Here is an 18,468-nt window from a genome sequence, read left to right as displayed (position 1 = left end):
TTTTTCTATTAGGAAAACAAGATGACAGATGAATTGTGAGCTATACATAATGAAAAAGTAATATTCAAGTGGGCCTGAAGATTAAAGACAGTTGTAGCTGATAGTCTCTCAGCAAGCATGATTAATGCCTTGTAATCCTAGCACTTGTGAGATAGAGGCAGGAGGATAGCCATGTTCAAGGCTAGCCTATGCTACATACAAATGCTACCTCTCAAAAACTTCCATATCAATGGAGATGGTCTACTAAACCAGGTTTCTCTACCTTCAGGTCCAGGCCAAAATTATTCCGTGTGTTAACTTAGCAAGTAGTTTAATGAAAATTATATATACAAAATAAATTAAAACTAGTCTACATATATATTAAAATCTCTCCACTTACGGTCTTGCCCTATGCTGTTGGAAACACAGGCTAAATAATGACTAATGCAGTTTAAGCAGAAACTAACCCAAATTTAGCTTTACAAAAATCAGCCTGCATGCAGCTCTGGAGAACGTTCTCTTCGGCAGGTTCTCTTGCAACCTGGACAAGGTGTTAGGTACTACAGGTGTTGGGAGTTAAGCTTACACGAAGTAACGCCCCGCCCCTCATCCAGAGCCGGCCTAATTCTGCCGCTTTCCTAGCTAGGCTCGGAGCTCGACGCCCTTTAGCTTTCTCGGGAAAGCCCAGGGAACAGTCGCACAAAGCGACCACGGAGCCGAGCTTGGGGGATAGGACACAACCCCGCACTGAGTCACCCGGAGCGGAGACTACTGGGGTTTGCGGGCGCAGAGGACCGGGGACGGGGAGAGGCGGGGCCGTGGCGCGTGGGGCCTGAGAAGAATGGCTGGACAGATGAGGCGGGGCTATGAGTTGGGCGGAGCCTTTAGCAAAAAAGACCCGATTGGGCAGAATCTGCGAGAGGCGAGCCAATGGAGTGGGGCTCAACTGGGGGGAGGCGGGGTCTACGCGGGACGTGACCTATAGGAGGGGCGTGGTCCTTTGAGAGGCGTGGTCTGGGTGCAACGGGGCGGTGTTGGGCGTGGCCAGTTCTGTGTGGGCGGGGCTTGCACTGAGGGCGGGGCTGTGGCTCTGGCTGAGACAGTCTTTGCGCCGGCGGCGGTGGCGGCTGTGGGGGCTGGGCGGAGCGCCGCTGTGCGGGGCGGCCGGGCTGGCGGCGGTCGGGAGCCGCAGGCGAGTGCAAGGCGGAGCGCACCCGGTGCCGGGGCGGCGGGACGGCTGCGGAGATCCCGGGAGCGTGGAACGGAAAGGACTGAGGTAACCGCGGGCTGCAGGCCGGGTGGAGCGGCCTCTGTAGCGGAGCTCGGGCCGGGCGGGTCAGACCCTCTCTGGATTCCCGGGGCTGGAGGCGGCGCCCGCGGCGGGACCTGGGCCGCGCCCTGCTCGCGCCGCACCGGGCAGCACCTCGTTCCGAGCCTTTGTCTGTCAGCTGAGCCGGGGCTGGAGCTGCGGCAGCGAGCAGTCGGGGAAGCAGGCGTCCTCCCGGGCCTGAGTGGGGACTGCCTTCCCGGGCTCAGCCGGCCTTCTACGGGAGCAGGTCCGGTGTAACCGCAGCCCCTTGCTTCCCCCAGGGTCTGTAAACTATCAACAAAGAACCCCCGCCGGACGGGGTGCCTGAGCTGCCTCAGTGGCGCTCTTGCACAGCTAGCTATACTGTGAGGGCTTTCAGGCTGGAATCCAGGATGTTACTGTAGGTGGCATAAAGTACCATTTTGTTTCCGTTTCGACGCTGAGGCTTTTAAAATCTGGGTTAATTCTGTAAAAAACATCTGTCTTAGAAGCATACTCATGGAGGAAGAAAAAAGTATAAAAAGGAAAATGGGTTTATTTAAGGGGTAACCATGTAACTTTTTTGAGAGTGATTTCTGGGGTGAGTTGCAACGAATAGGCTTTAACATGGTGTTTTGAACTAAAGACATTTTTTATTTGCTTCATTTTAGCTTGGGGAATTGTTGACTGCCAGGGCACAGGAACACCGAGGAACCTGAAACCAGGTCTATTGAGAATCTGTCATCTCGAAAAATTTATTTTATGAATGTTTTCCATTAAGAAGGTGTCAACAGAGGTTTGCGATTTTTGCCACATAAGAGACTCTAATTTGAAACAGTTCCCTGGCTGCGGTCAGATGTCTGAAACTGGCAAGAACTAGGCTCTGGGCTCGGAATGCTCATCCTTCAGCGAGAGAGACACACCGCTACCTACATCCAGTCTAAATGCAATCTCTTTGGTGCCACTTAGCGTAATGGATGGCTTTTCTGCATCTCGTTTTCAGATAGAACACTGAAGCAGGCAGTGCTGTGGAGGCGTTTTCTACAGACCCAAGCACTGGCTATTCTCTGTTTTCCAGATGTGTCTTCTCATTTGTGTACTTGAAGCATCTGCCGTCACAGCAACTCCAGATTGAGCCATAGCGTTCTGTGACCCCAAAAGATCCAGGAATGGTGTTGCCCAGCTTCCAGACAAGCCGCTTTCGCATCCTGCTTGACAATTAAATAAATAGATCCTTTGCTAATTAAGGCTATGGAACCAAATAAAGACACGCACATTCCTTTGCCAAATGAACTCTGAGCCTGTTGAATTTCACTGTAACTGGCCATTCCCAGTTAACTGACATAGAAGTTATGCCCAAATGGACATGAAGCCTGTGGTAATGTATCCGGGTCCTAGCCCACACTGAAGATTCAAAACAAAACAAAACCTATTATGACTAATCCTTGGGAAGAGAAAGTTTGCAAAATGGCCCAAACGAGTCTCCTGCAAGGGAAGCAGTTTTACTGTCGGGAATGGGTTTTCCACAAACTTCAGCACTGCCTCCAGGAGAAATCCAGCTGCTGTACCAGTGCGGCCAATGCACAGTCCCTTGTCGGGAATGCGGGGAATAATGCGAGTGCCATCTCTGGCAAGGGGGCCTCCTGGGGTGTGTTGCTGGTAGGAGGGCCTGGCAGCGGGAAGACAGCCCTGTGCACTGAGCTCCTGTGGCCGAGTTCACCCGCCGGCCTGCAGAGAGGTCTGCATCGGCAGGCTTTGGCTTTCCACTTCTGCAAAGCCCAGGACTCGGACACTTTGTGTGTTGGAGGGTTTATCAGAGGTCTGGTAGCCCAGATCTGCCAAAGTGGACTCCTCCAAGGTTATGAGGACAAGCTAAGAGATCCAGCCGTCCAGAGTCTCCTAGAGCCTGGAGAGTGTGAGAGGAACCCCGCGGAAGCATTTAAAAGGTAACAGTGGGAAGGTAGCCATGCTTGCATTTCTGTGCATCCAAGTCAGAGATACCTTGACCACACTATACTACTCAGTTTTTACACTTAAGTCACTGTTCCTCAGTGCACCTCCTTAGTTATGTAAAAGAGAACCAAACTTAAGCTTCGTATCATTGTGTAGCGTGTGGCTTAAAAGGGAAGCTTAATTTTGTTGGCTTAATAGCAGGATGCTGCTCTCTTCTACAGAGCCTATAGATGGTAAAGGGTATTTGTAATAAGACGCAGCAGTTAGCTGCCGAGACTCTGGGGTCAGATTTCAGCAAGGCTACCTTTTGTCCATAGTAGCATTTATTGTTCCTTTAAATAAGAAATGCACTTTCTCCAAAACAGAGTCCTTGGGAAATTTGCTCACGTTGTGGGATTTATTCTCTTATTAACTAATAGAAAAGTTGAGTGACCTATGGTGACATTTATAAAATAGCGAACATTTGAACCATCCGAGAGTTCTGAGTGTTGAAGACATTGTTTCACCCATTTAAGAGTCTCGATGTAACAGACGGGTGGGTGGAAGTGAGCATGTTGCCTCTGAAAATGGTTTCAGATGCAGAACTGCATTCCAGGAAACGCCAGTCCTTGGAGATAAGTCTGGCTTGTCCGTCTCTGCTCATTGAGAAGCTGGTATGTCGTCCTCTCTACCTCACTTCTGCCTGACTGGCTCATCTCCATGGGTTCTCCACACTGCCCAGTTCCTCCAGAACCAGGAGTGTGTTAGGCACTCAGCGCTGGTGCCCGAGAAGTTTGTGTGTCTGGAGGAGGGATTTGCAAAGTCTCTCCTGAACCACTGTTTGCTTTTATGTCCTGAAATCTAAAACTTGTGCAGGTGATACTGAAAATATTTGATAATGATAGTAAACACTGTGGGGGTTGTTGTGATGTGGGCTACAAATATTAAGCCGTGTAATTTTGTGATGTGGGAACCGTTCTTTATTTTCTTGATGAAGAAACAGAGAAAGCAGAAGGACATTTCCTAAGGTTATACAGGTTGGGAAGAAGATGCATACTGATTTCAAAGATACTGATTGTGTGTGTGTGTGTGTGTGTGTGTGTGTGTGTGTGTGTGTGTGTGTGTGAATAACAAGTTGTGAGTGAAGGTGGAGAGCCTGAAGGTGTGTGTTTACTACCATGTTCCGAGTTACAGAAAGAGTAGGGTTTGCATGGGAAAGGCCCCCATAGGCTCATGAGTTTGAAAGCTTGATGTGCAGCTGGCCCAGCTCTAGAGGTGGGGCAAAACTGGAGGAAGTGGGTGACTGGGGGCAGGCCTTACATTTTGTAGCCCCACCCCATTTCCTCTCTGCTCTTTGCATTCTGACTGGATACACTGTGACCATCTACCTCAAGTTATAGCTGCCATGCCCTTCTCCTCTTAAGTTGGTTCTTGTTAGGTGTTTGATCACCATAATAGAAAGCAGTCAGTACAGGTAGTGTGACCAGGATGGTTGAAGGTGAATAATTAAAATACGAAAGTCAGCTTCCGGGTAGGTTTGAGAAGTGTGATGTCCTTCTAGATCTTTACCTGAGTAAATACAATCTGGCAAGACATTGGACAAGTCTCCTGCTAGCCATCAGATCAGAGCTATTGCCTGTAGGCTGCTGAGGAAATCAGGACAAGCTGGGTCAGTGACTCAGCCAGGTTGTAGGTTTGGTGGAGGGCACTCTGTGGAGACTTTGAATGATCATTGCTTTCTCTGGAAGCACAGCTTACAGGCTGCACATACACACGCCCTCTCCCTTACTGCCTTCTCTGAAGGTAACTATTAATAATTAATGCAATTTGTTTTAAATAATTTCATAAGCTATTTGGGTGACATCATACCCAGTCACTTCTAGAGTATAGCGTCTGAGACTTAAGAGTTCAAACCCTGTTGGATAATTGTGTGCTTATTTTTATGAATTCTCATCCCAAACAGTGATATTCTTCGTAATATCATTGATTTTCCTGAAAACATTCAGGAAATTTTCTCTCACTCAGACATTGGTCTGTAACTATTTTTCTGCCTGATTTGAGGTTATTAACTAATTGAAGGGAAGGAAGCCAAGTTAGGGCCTTGGAGGAGAACCACACCCACACCGTCCTTCTGATTGACAGGAGTGGCAGTTCCTTGGTGCTACCTCTACTTCCTGTGTGTCTGCTTGCTTGACTTTTCTACCCAGTTATCTAGCAAGAAGTACCCTGTGAGCTAAGGCTCCCCCATCTTGGGTTTCCTACCCTTTAGAACCGTAAGCCCAGTAAAACCATCGTTTATGCCCTTCCCACTTTGGTATTTTGTTACATCAGTACAAAGTGGACTTAAGGAACATGCTTCTTTCTTTTCACTTTACTTAGTTTGCCATTAATTGTTTATTTTACTTATTTACACCCACTTGTGTTACTCAAAGGAACTAAATTTTTAATGCGTTCATTTTGATTTGTGCTGGGAACTGATGGCTGATTTCTTTTATTCCGTTCTCCCCGAGACCCAGGTCTTCAGTACAAAGCTGTGTGTTTGCCTTCAACATGGCTTCTTCTCTAGTGTTTAAACAAGTAAATCAGGGCTTCCTGTCAGTTTCAGTTCTTTCTGACCAAGTGGTAACTATCTCTGTAGGAAGTGAGGAAGGGGGGCGGGGGCAGTGCTTCAGGTCTTATTTCACTATAAGCTACAAACTCCCAGCTGGGCCTTCCAGGTCTTTCATATTTAGGTGGACACAGAACCCAGAAGGCCTCATCTCTATCTCTGCCTTTATTTGTGGGTGACACACTGCAGGTGTCCCTTTCCCTCTGGAAAGATTGAGTGTAAGTGGATTCGAATTGTGAGGAGATATTAAAGCTGGATGAATGACTGTAGGCACTAAGGTTGGAGGTTACAGGAAGGACTAAGGGCTTGCAAAAGAAGTTCTCCAGCTGCGAGATCAGCCCCTACCCCCAGCCAACAGGACAGGACTCCCTAAGGGTCTGACTCTTCCTGGTGCTTTCATCTGTCACCTCCAGCCAGCTTCTTACCTGGACTCTTAACTGACCCAGGTGTCCTTTGTTCCCTCTCTCTTCCGCGTCTCCATGACGTCATTCACGCCTGTGGAACTTTGCCTGCCTACTACAGTGCTTAGCTAGACTTTGCATGATGTCAGCAGCTGCTAAGTAATTATCATTTAATGGATGCAGAATGCTGCTTGCCTATCTAAAATATTCCCTAACAGACATGAAAGGCTGAAGCCTTTGAATGAGTAAGAAAAATGAAATGCTTTATTGTTTGGACTAATTTTAAATGCTGAACAGACTAGAATAGAGTAGTGATTTTTAATTTATTAACCTGCTGTGCAAATTGGCACTGATCCAGGTAGTTTGGTGACAAGATACCCACCTCCCATCTCGTCAACAGAGGGCTCAGAGCAGAAGGCCTACTTTCCTGTTCTCTTGTGTGTGCTCATGGCAAAATAGTCTTTTTCCATCAGTTGTCCTTTATACCTAATACTGTGTAGGATAATTGTCATTTTCATCCTCTTTTAAAAGCATTTTGAAAATTAAAAATATGTGCATGTATATGTGCATCAGAATAAGTTGTGAGGTGTCCAGGAGCTATAGTAGTAGGTGGTTGTGAGCCACTAGATGTGAGTGTTGGGAATCAGACTCCGGTCCTCTGCATGAATAGTCCATTTTCTTAATGGCTACACCACCTTTCCACCCTTTTCAATTTCCATCCTCAAGTATTTGTAAACTGAAGATTCCTATTAAAATGTCTTTTTTGTCCACTGTTTAAACACAGCAAAACCATAATATCATTTACAAAACTTTGCAGGTGTCCTTCAGGCCAAGGGCATTTTCACTCTTTACTCTGTCATTTAAAACTATGTATGTATGTTGTGTTTATTTATTTATAAAAGCATTCTGAGTTATACAACTATATCTTTGTGAGTGGCAGTGTGCACATGGGGTGTCCACAGGGGTCAGAAGAAGGAATTGGCTCCTCTAGAGCTGGGGTGACAACCGATTGTGAGCTGCCATGTGGATTCTGGGAACTGAACTCAGTTGGAAGATCAGTGAGCATCCTTAGTTCCTGAGCCATTTCCGAAGCCCCACTTGATCCTCTTCCTCTAAGACAGCGTTCTATTCTTTGGAGCCTTCCACTTCCTCTTCCTCATGTCTGTCCTCTTGCTCCAAGCTGGATACTGAGTGCTGTGTGCTCTGCTCACTTCTCTTCCAAGGTTTCTCTCTTTTTCTTTAACACTGTGTGTGTGTGTGTTGTGTGTTTGTGTGTCATACTCAATATATACACACACATTTAATAAATAAATGCCAAAAAAAAAAAAAAACCCAACAAATGTTGCAAATCCGATCCAATCCAGAGATACACCAATTTGATACATGTCAAGGAATGAAGTAGGAAAGCAGGGGAGAACTTTGTTTTCCATAATTAAGCTGCCATGTTTCTGTAAGAGCAGAAGGCTTTGTCTGTGGAGGTGAAGTAAGGTGATTCATAATGCGAGTCATTAATCCAAGCTGAAGTGTTTCAGGCCTTAGACCTAACAGTGCGCACAGTGTGGAGTTATCATGTCCCATGTTTAGAGCCAATGCTTCCGTGAAGCCCTGTGACACAGCATAGGCAAGCTGCCAGACATACCCTGGATTCAGTCCGAATTTTATGTTGAGCTAATTTTGGGTCATTGTATATTCAAAAGTCAAAGTTATGTTATAAAAATTATGGAACCCCAAATAGAGTTGAAATGTACAGTTATAGCAGCTGAGAACTAGAGCCATGACTGTCTTTGGTTTTCTCAGGATTTAGGCCTGTGCCTACATGGTGACTTCATTTTGGCTTTTTCTCTGGCGCTTCTTGCCATTACCATGGTAACAGAACTGTGGTGAGAATGTGCTCTGGCTACCCTGCTGGCTCAGAGAGGATGACAGTTATGGAGAGACAGGATCCCAGCTGTAACCTTACCCCACCCCTGGAGTAGATAAAATACACTCATAGACACAGAGAGAACACACATAACTGCTATGGGGAAGTATAGACCACGATTATGAAAATAACTGCAGAGCTAAGAAGAAAGGACTATTTCAAATGGAAGTCGTTGTTTGCATTAGAAATCTGGGAATCATGCATTAGTCATTGTCACTCATCCATTCACCCAGTCTATCAGCACCTTCTTCTACCTCCAAGATTAAGCCAGCAGCTCCTGTTTCCACTTCCCACCATAGCTAAATCCTGTGTTGCCAGAAATACAGCAGCCTGGACCATCAGAGATCTAGTCAGGTCATGTGACCTCCTCCCTTAGACCCGTCTGCCCCTCTTACCACCAGTAGAGGAAACCGTGAGCTCCATGGTCTCCTGCTGGCGTGGCCTTTGACCTTGCCCTGTAATTCCTTGACCCTCTTCCTTGCTTTTGAGTCACAGTGTCTTTACCCCATCAGGTTATAGTACAGCCAACACGTTTTTTGCATGGCTGTCCCTCCTGGAATCACATCTTGGTAACTTGTTTTCTGTGGTGCCAGGGCTCATGCTTGGGGCTGAGCACCAGTTAGTAAGCCCTCTCCCACCCACTGACACAGGCTGCCTCCCTCAGCTGGCCCCACATCTCACCACCCCACTCTGCTCTTTATTTCTTAATGATCACGTGAGATAGGGAATTATTCTCATTTTAACTCTGGCTTTCTGACAACCTTTATGAGGGAGTACAGTATGTGGTTGCTAGAGTTACAATACAGTAAGAGCCAATCAGTCTTAAACTAATAGCCAACTACTTGTTTTAATGTTAAGACATTCTAATTTTGGCCATGTTGATATAATTTTTATTGTTTGAAACCACATTCAGTTCTGAAATACTTCATTTTTGTGTGAGAAACAGTTTACACCTATAGCTATATGTTGTATATATGTATTATAGAGTTTTGTATACCACCCCCTGCTGCAGCCAGAATATTCCCATATTCTGGGGGGATGAAAGTGAGAACAGCTAAGGAAGTTCTTCTTTACCTCACGGTGTCTCTCTGAGAGGTGTGAGGCCTGGGATGTCTAGGTTTCCAGAAAGGCACAGTGTGGATTGTGTTGTACAGCCAGAGTCATTAAGCAACATCTGTGTGTGTGTGTGTGTGTGTGTGTGTGTTTAAAGGTTTATTTTACTTTTTATGCCTATATGCTTGTGTCTGTGTGAGTATATCCCACACGAGCGTAGCTATCGGAAGAGACTAGGAGTAAGATCCCTTGGAGCTAGAATTACAGTTGTAAGTTAGTTGATGTGGATGCTGGGAACCAAGCCCCAGTCCTGAAGAACAGCCTTAGTTATGCAGTGTTGCTGAGGCCACCTTTGTACTTTGGTTCATTCATTCCTTTTAATTCATATTGGGCATTAGGAACATACTAGGTTCTGTCCTAGGGCATGCAGTTAGCAAATGTGGCAAATATTCTGTTTATTGGGTTAATTTTGCTAGCTAGCAGAGGTGAGTAGTGCAGACGTTAAGACAACTGGAAACGGTGTTTTATAGAAAACCAACATAGTGGGAGCTAGGGCTGGGAGAATGGAAGGCTGCTTTATTATACATGGCTACTTAGGAGGTTTAGAAAGAAATTTGACAAGGGCTTCAGTTTCAGGAGACACCAAGTACAAGGTCATAGCCTTGGTAGCAGTTGGTTTAATGTCTAGTAGCACAGAGACTACAAAACTGAGAATAAAGGAATATTTCTTCTGCCAGAGAGCTCACAGGTGCAGACAGTGGGAAGCAGAAACAACTAGGACCCTGAGAGAGCTTTAGATAGTTACAAGGACATTGTTTGTATGTTTGTTTGTTTCTTTGAGTAGACTGGAAACCATGGGAGCTCTTTAGACAAAAATAATTTGACTAATGTCCTGAGAAGACGGTAGATGAGCTAAGACAAGGAAGGCAGTGGCCAGGGTGGTTATCCGTGTGCAGATGTTGGTGCTTGGACTTGGAAGAATGGAGAGTCCAGCAGGTGGATCTTCTGAGCTTGGTTTCAGATTGACCCGAGAGCTCGTTGGATGAGAGTAATAACAGAAATAATGCAAGATCTGCCTCTTGGGATCTTGGCTTGCAAGCTGGCAGGCTGGAATTTTGAGTTACAGCAAAACAGTGGCTGAAGGGAGGAACCCAGCTCGGTCTGGAAGCTGGAGGGTGTAGTTCTGAGAAGGCTGAACTCCTGCATCTAAGCACAGAAGGTGAGCAAGCAGTTCAGATTCAGCCAAAGCTTGCCTGGGATGCTGCTGGCGTCCAAGGCCACTAATGAGCAGGCAGAGTAATAACATGAGGCTCAGAACTTGATGGGGTTTCTGATTAGGGGTTGTCAAATCATGAAGACGGAATTACTGCAACAGGGTGATAGGACCATGCACGAGGTGTCAGTGGTAAGGTATTCCTGTGAGCTGAGGTCATGTGTGGGAGTGACAGGCAGGTCATCTCCATAGCATGAGAAAGTTCCAGCCACTGGCATTGTGAATGAATTCTAGGGCTAAGTACCCAGGAGACTGAAGCCTTTACTGTGGCCCAGGGCTGACATCTAGCAGAAGCTGGAGAAGCTGTGGGCTCATGGATTTCTTGCAGAAGGCAGAGAATGGTGGAAGGAGAGGAGTAATAAAGGAGAGATGTGTGCTGCCTGATTCATGGGAGATGCCGGAGCATTGGGAATTGAGTAGGCGTGGTTGGTAGAATCTGAAGAACAGATGAGCAGAGGGAACATTTCCAGATAGGGTGTGGATTTGTCCCCCATGGTCATGGTTAGAAGAAAACTGTGGAGCTGTGAGCCAGAGTGGGCTAGTTTGGGGCGCTGTAGTGAAGTTGTTTTCTGACACATGCCCATGTTTATGTGGTACACTGTGTCAGACGGTACGGGATGGGTCCAGAAGCTGGAATGTTGAAAGTACCTGGATTATCTGGTCTATCTATTGTTTCTTTTGCCAGCAGGTTACTAATCCACATTCCTATTTTTTAAACATGTATTTATTTACAGTGTGTGTATATCTGTGGGCGTGGCCATGCCATGACACCTATGTGGAGGTCAGGTCTCTCATCAAGTGGGCAACAGGGATTGAAGCCAGGTCTTTAGGTCCGGCAGCAGATGCATTTACCCATCCTCTTGCCAGCTCCATAATAATTACTTTAAAGGCTTTATTGAGCTACAGAAGTGACTCAGCAGTTGAGAGCACTGTCTGCTCTTCTAGAGGACCCTGGTTTCATTCTTAGCACCCACATGGTGACTCACAACTATATGTAATGCTAGTTGTAGGGGATCTGACACTTTCCGGGTCTTAAACATTCATGTACATGAAATGGGGGGAAAAAGGTTTGTTTTCACTTCTTAATTATGTGTCTGTGTGTGTCTGAAATGGGTTTGTGGGTTTGCATGCAGAAACCAAAAGATGCTGTTGAATCCTCTGGAGAGAGAGTTGCAGACACCGACGTGGGAATGTGGCCTGTCCTCACAGGAATAGCAGGCACTGCTCAACACTGAGCCATGCCTCCTACCCCCACCCCCACCCCCATAATAAATTATTGAAGGGTGTGTCAGTGTGTTGGATGAGCATAGCAGTGTCCTCACGGTGCCTCTGATCAGTGAGGGCTTTTCCTTTCCCAGCAATGCTGTTGGGACTCAGCTGTTCTTTGTCTTCTCTGGTATAGTTTGTCTCACTTTTGACCAAGTCCTGGAGGCATCTCAGCTCCTTGAGGCTCAGAGGTTCTGCTCTTCCTCAGTGATGCTTAGCTTAGCTCTCGTGGCCTCCTGCCCTTTCCACCCTCAGATTCCTCCAGCTCTCTTGAGTGTTGTTTGTGTTTAAAGTAAGCAGAGTTCTCTTTCCAGCATGGAGACTGAGCTCTCCCACTGGCCTGCAGACACACTTGGCCTACTTTCCTCAGCCTTTTAAACACCGTCCAGAACTTAGCAACAAACACACCTTGGGGAAAACTAATCTTGTGTATTGACCTCTTCAGATTTGCACTTTACTCTTTAAACCAGACCTGACTGACCTCTACCAGCCTTGTAGGCTCGGTTCCTAGCAGATTTTCTTGGTGGCCAAGCAGGTTTTTGGCCTGCACCTGTAAACATTAATATAGCTTTTCTAAAAGCTGTTGTAAATTACTTCTCTTTATACACCAGTACTAGGTCTGGTCTGGCATGGCCACTCTCTGGCCATCCCGCCTTCTATATCCATCGTCCTCCCAGATCCCCAGACTCTCCATTCTGCTTGCTGGCTCTCTGTGCCTTACCGTTTTAAGCCACAACTTTACGTGTGAGTAAGAGTAGCAATTTGAAAGTTAAAGTCTCTACCTCAAGTTCGTATCGGTTTTTCTCTGTTCACCATTGAGGCAGACATGTGTGCATTCAGTTCCTGCCTTCATGAGACTAGCCTTGTGTGCTCTGTGCAGGTCAGCGCGTCTCCGGCTGTCACTGCACACCTCTCGGAGAGGCTGGGCTCTCTTCACTCAGAGCTAAGCTTCTGATGCTTGTGTGTCTTTTGCCGGCTGCACATTCTTTACACTTTCATGTTCCACATTTGTTAAGATTTCAGTAGCAGGTCTGACCTTGCTTTAATCATCAGCTGGTTGTTGTTACTGTTGGTTTGGTGAATGACTAGATAATATTTTATCCTCAACTGGCTGGAAATAGCAGCTACCACCATCGTCTTTCACCGCTTACAAATGCCTTCATTTATTGGATGGATGATTTTTCTTTTTTTTAAGAAAAGAAAACATAATCTAAGTTTGTTGTCCCAAGAAAAGACAAGATGAAAATGTTTGATAATTTTATTTTCTAGAAAAAGCAAATAAAACCTCTCAAAAAAAAAATAACGCCTAGAATTTTTTTTAAAGATTGAGTAATGTATTAATATGGCAGATATGTCAGTATATTGTCCAGAATAATTCAGAACATGCTAGTTCTAGCATTGACCTGCTAGGTAAATGACCCTCACCCATGCTAGGTTGGGAGCTAGCTCCACCATCGAGCCAGACCCTCAGCTCTGATACGGATAATCCTTGGACACTGACTTTTGCAGGGAGGAGAGAGACTGAGATTCTAGCATTGGAAGTGTGTGGTCTCACACTCTGTAAGTGGTAAAATCACCCTGACAAGTCTGTGAGAAAACCAGTTCAAAGACAAATAAATGCTGGTTAGGCTCACAGGCTTTCAAGTTCTAGTCACTGAGCAAGGGAGCCCATTATGCTGAGGTCTCTGCTGGTGGTGGTGCTATCCAGCAGTGCTGGACACTTCCGGAACAAGGCCCCTGTTCCTATGGCTGGGTATTGAAAGAGAGACAAGGCCAGAGTCCCAGTGTCTTCTTTAAGGGTGTGTGCCCTAGTGACCTGAAAACCTTTCAGCCCTGGAATTTAGTGTCTTGTGTGGATTTTGACTGTTGCTACTTGAGGATCTTGGTTCTTTATGGTTAGCTTTAGTACTTGTCATACAAGTCATTCACCATGGCGCATGTGTGGAAGCTAGTGGACACTCGGTTTTTTCTTCATTTTTTTTTCTCTTTTGCCTCTGTGTACTCCAGACTAGCTAGCCTTCGAACTACAGAGGATTCTTCTACTCCAAGTCCAGTTTTTCTTTAGAAGTTTTGTGTTTTGAGATAGACACTTTGTGTGATTTCCGGGGTTTCTAACTCTGGCCCTCATGCCTATGCAACAAGTACTTTACCCACTGAGCCACCCCTTTAACCCTGTTGTTCAAATTTTCCATCACAGCCACCCCCTTCAACCCTGTAGTTCAGATTTTCCCATCACACATTTTTAAGCAGAAATGGGACAACCTTCCTGTGAAACCTCAATCATGGCCACTCATCACTGAAGCAGCCCTATGCTGAAGCCCAGAGAAAGAAAGGCGCACGTGTGAGTGTTTAGAGAGGTGTACCTGTGAGGCCAGCAGGTGCCAAAGTGAGACCAGATGTTCTGAATACACAGGACCTCACTGTCCCCTCATCTTCATCCCTCCTGCCCCAGGCCTGTGAGAAGTCCGTGTGTATGGAGTCCAGTAATGCTGTTATGTAGGAAGCACAGTTAATACTGAGACACAGTGTGCTTTACATGCGTGGGCTCCAAAATTTTGTGCCTGCCCCACTTTCCACTTTCGCTCATAGAGATCAGTGACTTTAATGTCTGCACACCCCAGTTTAGGAAGAGGATTCTGGTATTCTATTGTGTATAAAAATACCAGGAATTGTTTAACAACACCAGTGCTGAGGGAATGGGGATTGTCCTAGTTAGGATTACTGTTGCTACCATATAACACCATGACCAGAGCACTTGGGAAGGAAAGGGTTTATTTCAGCTTACACTTCCAGGTAAGTCTATCACTGAGGAAAGTCAGGGCTGGAACCTAGTGGCCATGAAGGGGTGCTGCTTCCTTATAGAACTGAGGACCAGCAGCCTGGGGATGGCCCCACCTACAATGGACTTAAGTCCCTCCCTCATCGAGCAGTAATTAAGGGGATGCCCTGCAGGCTTGCCTATATAGCCTTCTTATGGTGGCAGTTTTTCAACTGCGGTTACTTTCTTTAAGATGACTTTAGCTTGTGTCAAGTCGACATACAACTAGCCAGCACAGAGAGCTTCTGGCAGGTCACTGTAGGACATAATCTTTTAAAAATGTATTTGCAAAGTTAATGCAGTCTATATAAAATATTTGTAGTCATTTGATTTAGGGTTTTTGTTGTTTGGTTTTGGCTGGTCCCATTTTAAGCTACTGGTTTTTAGCTTCTGCCTTCCCTACCCCCCCCCCCCCCGAGTATTAGGTTTTGTAAAGCCTTTTAAACCAAGTGTTCACACACACACACACACACACACACACACACACACACACACACCCCTTGTTTTTTTTCTTCAGAATTTAGATTTTTCTCTTCAGCATTGGACCAGTATTGCCACTCAAGGTCATGCCAGCTGAGGTTTGTACCTCAGCCGTGACCTAACTTTGAGCATAAATGTTTGTCAGAAATGGAAGAATCAGGTCACACTGCTTCTGCTTCATTGAAACTGGACTCCCAGCGTTGGCATAGGTACTTCTTAGGACATTCCTCTTGTCTGAGAAGAAGGTCAGGTTCCCCACTGTGACATGGACTGTCACCATGTCATGGAACAACCCTGCCTAATCTGAGGATCACAGATGCCCTGCAGCTGGGTTACCTTTTTGTAATACATGACAGTGCTTATCTCTGTAGGCCCAGAGTGTTTTCTGAAAACATTTCCATTTGTTTATTCTGAGAACCTAACCCTAAAAGAAATCACAAAATGAGCTGTTTTCCAGTGTGTGCAGCATAGTGATCTCAGCACCCTGTAGAGGGGGACAGCTGGTAGAAACGTGTTGTGTAGGTCCAAGTACAGAATCCACATAGAAACTTTCAAAGTACATAAGAAAGTAACATGTGAGTGGCTTTAGAGTAAGCCCTGTGCTGGAATGCTCTGTAGAATTTGGAATAAATGGATTAATTATAAGGAATTCGCTTCCATGGTGATGGATGCTGAGAAGCTGCAAGACTCGAAGCTAATAGCCTGGAGACCTAGGAAAGCTGACCTGAGTCAGGGCAGCGGGTGGTGCAAGTTCTCATTGCAAAGCTCATTTCCTAAAGACCTAAACAGATGAGTCTTTGAACCTGAAGAGAGGGGTAAACTGGCAGCTCTACTCAGTTAGCCTTCAGCAGACTGGGGGAGAGCCAACCTCAGAAACATCCAGAAGAACAGAAGACCACGTGTGGGCATCCTGTGGCCCAGGCAAGTTGACACATACAGCCATCCACCACAAGCCCACAGGAGCTGAGTGGAAGCCAGAAATGAGTCCTCTATGTTACATTTGGGAATGAAGAACATTGTTCTGGAGTTGTAGGTATCTTGTTCCTGAGTGTTGTGAGGTTTTTATACATTTGGAATAGACATCTTTATAAATAACTGCTTTATAATTTTATAATATTTTATAAATATTAGGCCACTCAGTCATTCACCCAGCAAACGTTTATAGGTGATCCTTCCTCAGGTTCCTGGGTGACCTAACCACCCTTTCTCTCTCACCTAGAGATCAGGAAGGTAAATGCCACACTACCAGTTCCTTGGTGACCTGATTAGTCCCAGTTGTTGAGGGCTTTTCAGCAATGTGTGTTAGCAGCACCCTCCCAGGCTCTGTGAGTGTGTATTTGAGCCGAGCTCTGGGGGTTAGAGAGGAGAGTGCGCATGGTAGCAGGCATAGGAGGGAGGTTCTGGCACGAGAGAGAGGGTCTGCTCAAAGGCCCACAGGGAGGCCGGCCGAGTTGGAGCAAATGGGTAAGCAGTAATTGTTGGTCAGGGCCTGGAAACAGAAACCTGTGGTTGGACTCTGCATGCTGCCAGGGCAGTGTGGACCTTGGTAGCTTGAGGGGTAATGATGGGATTGAAGGCCCTGGCCAGGCCAGCCCATGAACAAAGGGCTTTCTGTTTAATGACTTGCTCAGCATTAGTGTGTGAAGAGCAGAGTCAGCTGCTGTGGAGAACTCAGACTCCCACACCAAGGGACGCATTATCAGAAGAGATTTACTATATTTTTCTTGCATGTTATGTTGTATATCATGTTAAACTTTTTTAGTTTGTATGCAGTAATGATGACTCTTGTACAGATGTATGATGTTGACAAATGTAGAGTCAGTGATGGTATAAAGCAATCCCGTCTCTTCCAGAATTCCCCTGTGTACTCCTTGATCACTTTCCCACAGCTAGGTTCTAGATCACATCCCTGGTCTTTTTTTGGGGGAAGCCATTTTGATGCAGTCAGACACAAAGCCTTTTGGATCTTGGTCCATTTTCTTGGAATGGAGGCTATCTGAATCCATTAGCCCGTTGTTTCCGTTTCCTTTTTGGTTAGAGTCGCACCTTCTTGTGTGATGTGTGCAGTCTATTTTCCCAGGTTGCATGCATTCAAATGTTTCTACTGTGGGGCTGGTTATCGGTGGGGCTGTGGAAGCATTGAGGTTCCTTCAGATGCTCACAGGGCTGTAAGTAGTCAATAGTAAGAACAGATCTTTGGTTCATGTGATAGATGTGGGCTCGGGGAGCTGTTGAACTAACCCCCCGCTACTGTTTCTTTTTGGTTTTGGTTTTTAACCAAACTTTGTGTTGACAGCAAAGTACTCAGTAGGGTAAGGTACAGTGGTCAATGTACAGTGGGTTTGTTAGATATCATTATTTTGTTTTCTCTTTGGATTATAAGCATCAAGAGAATGGGGCCTTTGTTCCTTAAGGTCCCCCAGAGCCTTGCAGGTGATTTCAGCAGATCTAAATAAATTCAGTGCAAACTGGTAAACAGATGGTTTCATTCTAGTGTGTGCTGCTGCAAGAAAAGATGATAAAATTATGACTTTACAGTCTCTCAAAGTCAGTATAGACCTTCTTCCACGCATGGGTCCCCTGTAAGAAATGTTAGCAGAACACTCTTAATTTCATAGATCATGTGATAAGTGTATTAGCCGCTGTTCTGTTGCTGTGCTAAAGCACCATTCGCAAAGGCAATGTGAGAAAGAAGGGTTATTTCAGCTTACAGTTGTAGTCTATCATGAAGGAGTCAAGGCAGGAACTGAAGCAGAAACCATGGAGTAGTGCTGAGTGCTGGCTTGTTACCCTGGCTTTCTCCCAGGACTATCCCCCAGGAGTAACACATCTCACAGTGGTACACTCCTTCATATCAATCACAAATCAAGGAAATGCCCCCACAGAATTGCCTACAGGCTAGTCTGATGAGGGTAGTTTTTCAGTTGAGTTTCTTTCTTCATGAATGAATAGCTTGTGTTAAGTTGATAAAAAACTAACCAATAGATACTATTAGCCCTTATCAACTTGACACACAAACATATAACTATTAAACCATTATCTTTTCATTTCTGTTTGTCCCCAAGATATCATTTTACTATTACTATTTGCAACATGAACCAATGTAACTAAATATCCTATAGTCTTTTTTTTTCTTTTTTTTTTCTTTTGAAGTCTAGAACTTTGATAAAGTCAGTGTCTTGGGTAGGGTTTCTGTTGCTGTGATGAAACGCTATGGCCAAAGCAACTTGTGAACAAAATGGTTTATGTGGCTTACACTTCCATGTCATAGTCTGTCATCAAAGGAAGTCAGGGCAGGAATGCAAACAGGTCAGAAACCTGGAGGCGGGAGCTGATGCAGAGCCTATGGAAGAGTGCTTTTTCCTGGCTTGCCATAAGGCTTGCCAGGACTACCAGCCTAGGAATGGCCACGCCCACAATGGGGCCTGTCCCCATCAACCACTAATTAA

The 18,468-nt window shown here is 45.7% G+C and overlaps 1 protein-coding gene across 2 annotated transcripts in view; it reads left to right on the top strand.

Annotated features, from left to right (window-relative positions):
* Positions 1 to 2,698: 2,698 nt before the first annotated feature.
* The window catches only part of ANKRD50 (ankyrin repeat domain containing 50), a gene marked incomplete at its 5' end in the record, with an annotated part of 30,884 nt that continues 15,114 nt past the window's right edge, over positions 2,699 to 18,468 (top strand). Inside the window, one exon of one of the 2 annotated variants that reach the window (XM_080929220.1) lies at positions 2,699 to 3,213. In XM_080929220.1, coding sequence (XP_080785346.1) covers positions 2,702 to 3,213 — 512 coding nt within the window. The remainder of the gene's footprint in view (positions 3,214 to 18,468) is intronic. The other variant, XM_080929221.1, reaches the window with a different exon arrangement.

The sequence above is a fragment of the Micromys minutus genome (genome assembly GCF_963924665.1).
Source record: "Micromys minutus genome assembly, chromosome: 15".
Classification (NCBI taxonomy): Eukaryota; Metazoa; Chordata; class Mammalia; order Rodentia; family Muridae; genus Micromys; species Micromys minutus.
This window is presented reverse-complemented; position numbering and strand designations above follow the sequence as displayed.